General features: G+C 41.0%; 1 protein-coding gene across 1 annotated transcript in view; it reads right to left on the bottom strand.

The window, feature by feature from the left end:
- Positions 1-7,576: 7,576 nt before the first annotated feature.
- The window catches only part of TUNAR (TCL1 upstream neural differentiation-associated RNA), a 150,845-nt gene continuing 146,328 nt past the window's right edge, over positions 7,577-12,093 (bottom strand). Inside the window, exon 4 of the mRNA XM_056493907.1 lies at positions 7,577-9,166. Within this exon, the coding sequence (XP_056349882.1) occupies positions 8,981-9,166 (186 nt within the window). The 3' untranslated portion in view covers positions 7,577-8,980. The remainder of the gene's footprint in view (positions 9,167-12,093) is intronic.

Below are 12,093 nucleotides of genomic sequence, written 5' to 3'. Positions count from 1 at the left end.
TGAGGAGAAGGCTGAGATACTCAATAACTTTTTTCCTCAGTCTTCAATGGCAACCTCTCTTCCCACACCTCTGGAGTGGATGGACAGCAGGGTGGGGACTGGGAAGCTAAGTGCCTCCTCTGAAAACTGAAAAGGGGCAAGTTTTAGATCAGAGGGGGGAATTCTTTACTGTGAGAGTTGTGAAGAACTGCAACAAGTTACCCAGAGAAGCTGTGGATGCTCCATCCCTGGAAGTGCTTGAGCACAGCTTGGATGGGGCTCTGAGCAACCTGGTCTGGTGAAAGGTGTCCTGTCCATGGTAAAGGGAGTTGGAATTAAATGACTTTACAACCCAAACCATTCTATGATTCTATTCTGAATGTTAGTTTTGTATCTCATTTACTCTTTGAGGTGATGGGAATATCCTTGCAAATCCCTGAGAAATTGTGAGCACTCCAGGCACTGTGGATGAAACATGTCATTGTTGCAATTCTTACAACACCATGTCATGGAAGTGCTCACAAGTTAAGTAAGACTCACATAAACAGCTGAGCTGCACTTAAAAGTTATCCTTAAACAATCTGAGAATTTGAAACCAAACAGAGTCAAATTTTAGGGATTCTCAGCTGGATACCCAGGCCTTCAGCTGTGGTCCTCACACCCACCCTGTCACATGGATGTGGCAAGAGTCTGAAGAATACAGATTCATAAAACTGCTCCCTTTTCAAACTCTACCAAGAAGTGAGGCAGCTCCTGTGAGGGCTGGATAAGGACTTTGTGATTGTCTAGTTTCTAGAAAAGGAAGCTGAGGGAGGACCTCATTGTTCTCTACAGCTTCCTGAGGAGGGAAAATAGAGAGGAAGGGACTGAGCAATTCTTCCTGGGATCCAGTGATATGTGGTCTGGGAACGGTGTCCAAAGCTGTATCAGAGGACACCCAGAGATGGATTTAGGAAACAATTCTTTACCAAGAGTGTGGTCTAAAATAGGTCTGCAATAGGCTTCCTAGACAGGTGGTTGATGTCCCAAACCTGTCAGTATTTAAGAGGCATTTGAGCAGTGCTCTTAGTAATGGCAACAATCTAAATGGTTGTTGTAGGTCCCTTCCAACTATTCTATTCTATTCTATTCTATTCTATTCTATTCTATTCTATTCTATTCTATTCTATTCTATTCTATTCTATTCTATTCTATTCTATTCTATTCTATTCTATTCTATTCTATTCTATTCTATTCCATTCCATTCTATAGCAAAGTGCACATACAGGAAAACATAGAGAGTAAGAGATTGCAACATCACACAGCATCCTCCAGGGAATTAATTGGCATGGTCCCATTTAGGAAGATGCCTTTTCAGGCCACTTGAGTCAAAGTAGTGGTGACTTCTGGGGATGAGAATGGCACCAGGTGCTGCCAAAGGCCCTCCACAGCTCCTGACAGCCTCTCTAAATATATGTATTCTTCTCTAAAAATATGTATTTTGAGGACATTCAGGAGCACCTTAAGAAATCACTGGCAGCTTTTCTGTTTTATGTTAGGCTATTGGTTGATGGTGGCTTTTTTTCTCTGGATCAATGAAACCAGACATAAAATGGTGACATTTCAAATTTTGAGATGTTAATGACTTGACTATTATTGCCTGTGATCAGGTGCAGAGGGTACTGAACACTTGGTCTGTTCAGGCTACACCAAGGGCTGCTGCCCCATGGGAGAAGGTCAGCCAGGAGCTGAGCACTGTCTGTGGTCATCAGATTTTTTGCCTTGCTCTGTAAATTGCAGATACACTGCAATGCATTGTTTCAAGGAGTTTCACAGCTGGACTATTTTTTTTTCCTAAAAACAAAATAATCTAATATTGTGTGCAGCACCATATCAGGGTCACTTGGGCCATATTAACAGCCTCAAGAAATAACACCTCTGTTTTGTGTAAATGATCATATACTTTTAATCTAAGCTTGTAGTGAGGTTTGCATAACTGTATAGTAAGTTAGGATGTGGTTTATTTCTCCTTGTGAGCTTTAAAACAGGAAATAGGTAGGTACTAGAAAGAGACTTATAAAACTTAAAAAGCAACAAAGGATGCAAAATCCATTTGCTGGTGTTTGCACAGCTCAGTGAAACCGTACATAAATATTATTATACAATCAAATAGAAACAGTGTGTTGGCTGATGGTGAAACATAAAGGAAAATGTAAAACATTCAGCACTGAGATTTTTTTAAAGCCATTTAGGGAAATGCTTAGTTTCTGATAGAAAATGTAGCTTTAATATTCCTCTATGGTGTTTATTCTTTCATTGGTTAGGCAGGCTTTAGCATCATTCCAATCAATTACACAGTCTGAAAAAAATCAGCTGAAAATAAGGTCAGTGAGACAGAGAAATAGCTCATTGTACAGGAAATTTCTTATTTTTCCTTGTCTGATTAACTGCATTTTTACTACAGCTGAATTGTCAGCTAACTGTCAACTAATGCCCCAAACCTGCAAATACATATTCATAGGCATATTAACTGTAAAGGAACTTAGCCCCTTAATCTGAGTTATGTACATGAATAGTCTTAGCAGAGTGAGCTTCTAAATTATGTCCTGGTGTGTATTATATAATGTCAGCAGGGGTGTAAGAATGATAGTTGTGGAGTCTCACTTTGAGTTTGAATCTGCTCAAAATGTATATGCCTGACATGGTTTTCTTTTAGCTAATTCAAACATTTCATATACTTCTCAGTTTGCTGACATTTGTTTGAATATGCACTGCTCTAAATGATGGAACTTTGTCCTGCAGAATTCCAGAAATAATGGTATCAAATCATAAAAATACTGCTAATTATGTGCACTGGATGCTAAGGAAACCACTGACTATCTTTACCTGCTCACAAGAATGGAATAATACAACACTGACAATATAATCTTCACTCCTTTCTTTTGCATCCAGTTCCAATGCTTTTGCATTAGCCATCATTATTACAGAAACAAGAATAGCATCTGAAAAAACTAAAATGGAATTTTTGGTAAGGGGGGAAAAAGAAGCAGCACATTAAAATTTGAAAACATATATAGTAAATTTTAATCCATATTTTAAATTGACAAAGCCAGAATTATTTATAAAGCCTTTCCCATTAAGTTTGCAGGAAATAAAGGCGAGAAATCATGCCCACAAATATTTTATTACATTTACCCACCACCAATATCAATTCACCATAACACCACTGCTCCTCAGGAAGGCAAGTGCTGGGGAAAGCAGCCAGTGCATTACCTCTGGCTGCCCGTGGCTCCCAGATGGTGTCCCTTGCTAATGCTTGTCCCTTAACACCTTGTTGGCAAGGTGACAATGCCCAAGACTTGTTATGGTGACACCTGATGATATCAAGGCCAGATTAAGGTATCATGACATTTAATACATTCCTGAAGACTTGGCTACAGGAGCCATTTGTGTTTAGCAAAGTCTCAGCATTGTAACAGAAGTCTGCCTCAGTCTAAATGTGCCTGAGTCTGTGGAGAAGAGCCTGGAGTCCAGGTAATTAACTTTCATTTCACAGACTGAGGAATGATGGGTGGCAAAAGGGTTTCCATCAGTGCCCTAGGCAGGTGGCTTTGTCACTGTCAGCCAGAATTGGATGCTGTCCAAGGGTGACATGGCTCCCTATTCTAGATTAGGGAAGTCCAGAGCTGTTTCCTTCCCTCAGGGGGAAGGAGGTTCTGCAGCTGCCACAGGAGGCTCAGGGTGGTCATGGGTCACCTTGAGCTGAACTGGGACTGGTTGCAGAGGAAGGGATCCCAGTGGGCACAGCCAAGTGCCTGCCAAGGCAGGACATCCTTTCACTCTACAGATCCTGACTTGGGATCCAGGCTTTTGCACAGAACACTTTCTCTTGCAGTTTTCTGGCTGCATGGGCCAGTTACAGCCCAGCCCCACCCCTGGGTGTCAGGGGGCTGTGTCAGTGTGACACCACCCAGGAGCATGGAGTGGTGTCCATGCACTGAGCAGGCATTCTCCAGGTGACAGCTCCATTATGGAAAGCTGGATCATGGGGAACAGTTGGGTGCTTTCAGCTCTACAAATTTCCTTTCACAGCCTGAGCCCCCAGGTGAAATGCAGATAAGCAAACCTAACGCCTGAGACAAGGAAAGTCTGACTGGGTACCAGATGGTTCATGTGCAGATAAATGCATACAGAAGCTTGTGGGATTTCAGCCTGGTGTGGAGGTTTTCACACTGAATAGGTTTTGTTTCTCTTGCATCAGTGGTGGGGAAAGAAAGCTGCCCTGGGTTTATCAGACCTTCTGGGATGAGGCTCCCAAGCACACAGCCAGGCATGGAAGCAGTGTGCAGGTTCTGCAGGGTGTCTGTAGCATTTCTGCTGGAAATAAACATAAACAGATTTTTTTGTTGATGATGCTGCATAATGTGCTATTTCATAAATTTGTAAATCTGTGCATTCTGTTCCAAAGGAGACAAAGCCTCTCAGTAAACGAGAGGTGTTTATGTATATGTGCACTGTGTTCCTGGGCTGCCAGACAGTTCTCTTGGGAAGCAAGCCACTCAGAGCCCTGGTCAGTGTTTTCTCTGGAAAACTGCTGCCAAAATATTTTCAATGAAGTTCTTTCTTTCAATCAGACATATTTCTTCCAGAAACTTTCCAAGGAACAATAATATCTTTTCTCCAAAATATTGGCTGTCCTGAAACAAAGTACTGCAGCTAAACCTCAAGCTAATTAGTAAATCTTGCAGTGCTGCATCCCTGGAGTTTTGATTCAGTTAATTTTTATCTTTTCCCTCTATGGGCCAAGTTCTCTGCATATGCCATAATTGGCACAGAAATGGAAATTCTGACAGAGATCTTGGAGCATTTGGGGTGAGCTCCAGTGTACAGATTAAATGGAAATATAAGACACATGGACTTAAGCAATGCTTCATACTGAAGTTTGGTTGTGATGTAACTGCAGCTTTCTTTTGTATTTTGATGCCTACTGAATCAAAATTTTCACTGTAGATCAGGGGTGGGATTTGTCTGGGAATTCACAAAGTGAAGTATCCCCTAGATTAGCAGACAGTAACATGATGATGATTACTGACTGTCCTTAAAATAATCAAACTCAGGGCCACAGTAGATTGCTACATCACAGTGAAACAGGACAGCTGCTTCCAGAGGCTGCCAGGCTGGGATTGTGTTCAAACTCCTCAGGCACAATGAGCCACTCACTGCTGCAGAGGTGCAGGTGGGAGGGGAGAAGGTAAATAACTGAAAGGACTGCCCTGACAGCCAACACACATGGGATGATACATTCCTGAACAAAGATGTGGCTCCTGAGATGTTGAGATTTCAATGCAGTTGTAGCAATTAGATTGGAGGGCAGTAACCTGTCTGTTTTCTTTCTCCTGATCCTGTTGTGCACATAATAAATAGTTTTATCTTGTTCCTTCTTGGAAGTCTTCTGTATCCACCAGCTAACACAAGAGATACTAATGGTGTCATGTTTCTGTCACCTCATGAAAATACTCTTCATTCCCATGACACAGACCATCAAACTACATAGGATATGCAATCATATTCTTAGCTGCCTGAAGCAAAAGGTGATGCTTTAATATTTTATTGTGATATTGGATATTAATTTCCTTCTACTCTAATGCAAAGATGAAAGTTCCTGTCACTAATGGACTAATACTTCATTTTTTAAAATTTGCTTTGGGAGCTGTTTGCATTACATACAAGCCAAAAATGAGACTGTTGGATTTTTCCTTGCCAAAGCAGATTTACCATTGAACTCTTGTAATGAGAAGTTTAATTCAACAGTTTATAGAGCAGCTACTGACTATAAGGTATCCATGACATATATATTACCTAGTTGAATATTTCTTATAGGTGCATGCTGAAAACTGCTCACATAAAAAAAGCATGGGGGTAATTTGGCTCCAGCTCCCACTGAGCCAAGAGCAGGCCTGCCTACAGCTGCCTGGCTAGGCACACCTTCAGATCCTTGCATAAAATATTCCTCTTCCACTGTCACTCTTGGAAACATACTTTTCTCCATCAGTGTTCATGAATATCAAATAAAAGGTAAAGAAATTGCCCTCGAAGGAAACTCTTCATTTTTATTTAAATGAATACTTAATGAATCTACTTAAGAAGAAATTGCCCCAGGATATTTCTAGAACTATCTGTGAACAGAAACCTGTAAAATTAAAATATTAAATGTAAAACTTTTTATGGAATGGGATAAACCTTTCTTCCTCTTTCAGAGGAGTAAAAGTCCAGTGGGAAAGCACATTGCACATGGCTGCTGCTGGTGTGAGGTGATAGTGCCCCTGGACACACTGCCTACATCAAGACTAACAGGCAAAGTACAGCAGAGAAAACATGGAATCATTGGGTTCTTGATCCACTATTTCAGCTTATTTAGGCTATTTTTTGTACCTGTCTTGTTGTAAGATGCTGGCCCATGTCTGAATAAGTGCAACCATGCTGAGCAGCAAAAGTTTCTACTTTGTTATAGAGGCAGAGGTGTCCTGTGCTGTTTTCCAGTGCAGAGCTTTAATTTGTAATAATAGCAGAGCCCCTCATGAACTTTGATTCATTAAGCATCTTCATGCCCACAAAAAGATGACAGGTGTTACCATTTGATGCAGAGGGAGGCAAAGAAGTATCTGGCACGAGACTTCATCTTTTGACTCAGAGGCTGCCCCTCTGGAAGATGAGCATGAGCCTCAGGCAGATTGCTGTGGTGTTTGCTGGAAAAGGAGAAGTTCAAGAGAAATATCTGCAGAGAGGATCTGGCAGAAAAGGGGCTGGCTGAAGTTAGATTGGTGCCTGGAGCATTGCAGGTGCTCAAAGCCACAGGCTGTGAGCAGCAGTAGTTTAAACAGAGGAAAAAATGCCTAGTGGAGTAAAATACGTTTTAGCCATCAGGATGATCGAAAAGTAGAGTTTGCTGACTCCTTAGAATTATTAATAGGTAACTATAAATTAAAAAACAAGATCACCTTCACTGAGCTACACTGTCCTGTGCCATTACTGTTTCTTGTCCTCTCTGGGACCTGCAGCTCTACCAGCACTGTGGCTGGAAGAACACAAATGTTTCCTCAGCCATGCTGGCATGCATGGCTCTGGCTTTCTGTGCTGTTTTCTACTTCAAATCTCTGCTCATTTTCTCACCTCTCTCATCCTGTCGTGTTTTCATTAACATAAAATTATTTTTTGCTCTGCTTTACTTCAGTCTTCATATTGGATTTCACTGTAATTTATTTACTGACTTTTTTTTCCACCCTTAATGGTTTTGTTATTGACTGTATGATACCATAAGAGACTAAACACCTCTGTTTATAAGAGGTTCCCATCAAGATTTTCCAGGCTTTCTTTTATATACTACACTGAAATTCTAATTCTTTGAGGCTATTTCTAGACCCTGGAAAATGGTGAAAAACTCATTATTGATTCCAGAGGGACAGGTCTGATCACTGAAATTAATGAGACTCTAGGGTCAAAATTTTCACAGCTCTAGCTGACTTCAATACCAATCATCCTTGTGCACCTCAGGATGCAATCCAAACCACAAGTCAGTAAACAATTAATTGACCTATTTTTTAAGAGGATGCATCACAGGTAGTGGGCAATGTACTTAGGCAGCTTGAGGCAGAATTGAGGTCTCATATTTTTAATGCTTCATATATTTGTAGGTACTGAACTCTGAAGAAAAATAGTGATCATCATCATTGTACATTCCTGTCAAAAACACAAGTCAGAGAATTTCACTGCACCAACTCAGTTAAAGCACATGTCAGAGAAGCAGAAAGAGTTAATGATCCTTACATTTAAAATACACTCTGTATTTACAATCTGGATTTCACTTAAGCCCCTCACTATAGGCTCTATAAATTTCTCTTTTCAGCTGCATAAACCTCTGCTCACTTCTCTCAGCACAAGTACTTAGAGAGCGTGACCAGATTCTGAAAGCCATAAATTCTATGAATTTTGCAATATTTTGTGAGATGCCTCAGTATTCCTTTCATTGGCTTTTTCTTTTTTTAACTACAAATAGAGCCTTCTTTCTGCAACCAGTCTCCAAAGGTCACCTTACAATGTTTTGCTATTTCCCATATTAAGCAGCAATGCTTTTCAGCTGACATTCCAACTTCAAGTCATGCATGTGAGCATGATGTGAGCTTGCTTCAGACCTCAGTGAGAGGGCTGCAAACAAGACTGCTGTATAATTGCCAAGAAAGACAACATCCACTGTCAAAAGGGGCACTTCATCAAACAAAATTTAGCTGCATGAATACAAGTGTCTCCAAATATTTGGTTCATGCTAAAAATATAGCACATTTATTAAAAATATATATTTATAAACATTGGTATGAACAGACACAGATGTTAAGCAAACGAGAAAGGAAAAATAGCCATGTAATGTATTTCTCCCAACATTTTATCAGGTTTAGGCAGACCTTGTTCAATGGAATTGTTTTTTTTCATGATTGCACCATATGTTCATTCTAAATAAAAAGCTTGTCAGATTCAATGTAAGTAAAAGTAAGAAGCAAGAGAAAAAACCATTTGTCCTAAAAGACACGTGATCTGGGCTATGAAGCTATCTTTGAGTTCAATCTTTGTGGGTATACAGCATACATTTCTATGTACAGCTTCTTTCTTTTCTTTTTTTTTTCCTTTCTTTTTTTTTTATTTTCCTTTTTTTTTTTTTTTATCGTGTCAAAACAACATATTCCTGGTGAATTTCTTCAAAGCTACAACTTATATAACTGCAGTCATTCTCCTCCAAACTGAAAACCAAACCAAAAGAGAGAGGGCAGGAGAGAAGAGTTAAGCTTATTACTGTGTGAAAAAGTCTTGTTAAATTAATTGTGCTTCAGTCTTCGCTGCCTTCAGGCAGTGCTTTTATGATGTGTTAATATAATACAGAGTCAATTCTGATTAAAGAACATGTCAATAGTCAGCAATGTTTGTTGTCACTCTTAATGGCCGTTTTATCTGGTCTATTTGCATGCCTTCTAGTTTACAACGTTGTATAAATATACACAAAAATGATCACAATGAGGTTCAGAATTGTCCCAATAATTCCAAGCATTGCCAAGATCGTTTCTTCTTTGCTTTCCTTTTCTTGACTGCCTTTATCTTCTTCATTTCCACTAGTGATTACCATCTTGGTGGCCAGTTTCTTTATCCTCCCCTTCAGAATAACCTACATTTAGGAGCAAAAACATCAAAACGGATTATTAGTTGGAGTATAGCAACTCATATTAATAGTAGAGCAAAAGGCAGAATTTTTGCCCCATAACACATTTTACTAATAATTCACTTGGAAATGGATTAGTACTTCTATTAGCTATTTAATAAATAAAATTGTAGTTCAGCTATTCTGTGGTTCACTTATAACCCTCTGCTTACATGCCAGCAATCACTCCTAGCACACATAATTCAGCTGCTATATATATATATATATATTATAAAACTGGGCAGAAATGTACCATGAGGTACATTTCCAGCATCAGTGGGGACTTTGCCTGGACTGGGACTGCAGGAGATCATCTTGCCATGCTGTGGAAACCCCATAGAAGCAAGAAAGGGCAATAAAATTGGGAAGACCTTGCTTCCTTTTTCACTAGGAAAAAAATCATTAAAGAGAAAGGCATTTTGTCTCCCAATGAGAAGGAAGACAGCAGTGACTTCTTAATAAATAATTCAAAATAAAAGCAAAACCAAAATAACATCCATCTTGGCTTTTATTTTCCTCGTTCTTAATGTAGGATGAAAAGTTACTTGCAGTGCAGTGAGCTGAAATGTATCGATCTGCCTGCAGGGAGAATACAGCCATTTCCCAAGCAACAGCCCCAGCCTAAAAAAAGAAGATTCTTCAAATGTGGGATGAGCCCTGACTCCCAACACAGCTGAAGCCACAAACAAAGAAGCTCCCTTGGTCTTCCCACCATGGGTAAACATCTGATTGTTCAAATTAGAAATGGATAAATTCTTATCTATGTCTTATCTAACACTGCAAATTTTAATAACATGGGCAAACCAGAGTGTCCCAGAAAACTGAAAAAGGTTGGCTGGTCTCCCAGTGCCAACTGATCTCCCAAGGTCTGGGTTCAGGCAAAGCCCTGCTGCTGTCTTCCAAGCTACAAACCATATCCCATCGTATTTCTGCAGCAGAAGGCAGTGGTAGGATGCAGAAAAAAAAGTTGTTCCCCAACAGCTCCTGCCTAAAAGAAGGATTTGATTTGGTCCTTTAGTGCACCCTCATTCCTCCCTGCACTGACTCACAGAGCAGAACCAGTACCTCCCAGCAGTGCCAATGTTCAGGGTGGTGAGGGCTCCCCAGGAACTGGCTGCACCTCTGTGAGCACATCCCCTGAAGTATCATCACCAGAGAGCCCTGACCTGCAGCTCCTCTGAGCTGCTCCTGCACTGCTCAGCCACAGAGCAGCAGCCAGAGTACTGACAGCATGGAAAGGACTGGGAGAGGTGGGAACTCCTGCAATGGAGAGACTCAGAGGGAGAACTGAGGAGCCAGACAAAACAGCCTGTATTTTGTCACATCTGCAAGTTGTTCATAAATAGGACAGGGAGTAACTCTGGCAACTTCCTAGAAGTGTTTGGTTCCTAGCACGTACAAGTGATTAGTGGCAAGTTAGACAGAAGTTGAGTTCTGAAGGAGTCTTGCATTAGCATTTATGTGTTTTGTCTTATTGTAACCAGTGAATCAGAGGGAGAAATAACAAGGGAGTCAGAAACCTGAGTATCCACAGCAGACAGCAGTGCCCCAGGAGAGCAGAACTTCACAGGCACAGGGACATGGCTCCTGCTGTCCCTCTCCAGATTCCCTTCCAGACCTCAGAAACTCTGTCTCCAGAGTTCCTTCAGCCACAGCCATCTCCAGCTCCTCCTGCAGGACCCACCTCTTCCAGCAGCAGAAAGGTTTTGTCGTATTTGCCCCAGCTGGTGTCCAGAGGAGGGTTTGGCTGCACCTGCTGTGTGTCAGTGGTATTCTAACAAGCAGCTTGTCTCTGGGAAATCACAGCAGAGTTCCTACCAGAGCCATTTACACTAAAGTCACAACCTGAGTGCACTCCATGTGGCATGGCACCACAAACCCACATCCCAGGCTGTGACAAACCCACGTCCCAGGCTGTGACATGCAGCCATTGCTTCACCCACAGAGCCATGAGTCATTTGGATATTGTGTTCTTTTCCCCTTCAGTAACTGGGAGGTTTTCTCTCTGGCCAACTGTTTGCATTTCACTGTTCATTTGAGAAATCAAATAGGATTGCAAATATAGCCTGATAAAATTCCAGGTCTGGAATGCAAGGATTTGAGGGGAGATTGAAGTTCTTTCTGGATGGTTCCCACAAGAGCTGAACACTCTTGATTCAGCATTCTTAGAAATAGGATCATACCCAAGCATCTTGCAGGTCAAGCTTTCCTGGCTTGAAAAAAAGCCAGAGAAGGTACAATTTGAATCTGCATCCTGTGGTTTGGGCAGAGTTTCCCATTCACATCAAAAACCCCACAGAGAGTGGTGCAGAGCCCCAGCTGGGGTGGCTTTGCTCTGCAGCCACTGGCACTCTTAACTTTGGTACAGTGACCCTGTACCACACACACCAGGAAACCCTGATTCCAGAATTAATGTGAGCAGAGGCAGCATGGGGGCTCAGACAGCATCTGATCTCCTGTTATTAACATCCTCATTCTTTTCTTAATAAATGGTGCAGCACAAAGTCAATATCAAATTCTCTCCTGCAGAAAATGCTAGATCCTAAAATTAACATCAATCTAAAAAGTAGCTAAATAATTCACAAATGAAGGAGACATATCAAAGGCTATTAGATATAAAGACAAAGCCTCTGGCTTAGCAAATCCTTGAGTTATGAATTTTTTGTAAGCTAAGAAATTATTCTGGGGAAGTACCACCACATCTTTGCCTTATTATTGGAGTCTCTTGCAGGCATTACTGGCTAATAAGAAAGGCAGAGGTCCTTGGGCTGCAGAGTCTCTGATCTGAGACTGAACAATCCCATTTTACCTCTTTGCAAGTTGTACTTATTAGCAAGGAGATAGTGGGTGGTTTCAATTCAGATGACATGAATCAGACTTCCAGGTTATTTCTG

The sequence above is a fragment of the Oenanthe melanoleuca genome, chromosome 5 (genome assembly GCF_029582105.1).
Source record: "Oenanthe melanoleuca isolate GR-GAL-2019-014 chromosome 5, OMel1.0, whole genome shotgun sequence".
Classification (NCBI taxonomy): domain Eukaryota; kingdom Metazoa; phylum Chordata; class Aves; order Passeriformes; family Muscicapidae; genus Oenanthe; species Oenanthe melanoleuca.
This window is presented reverse-complemented; position numbering and strand designations above follow the sequence as displayed.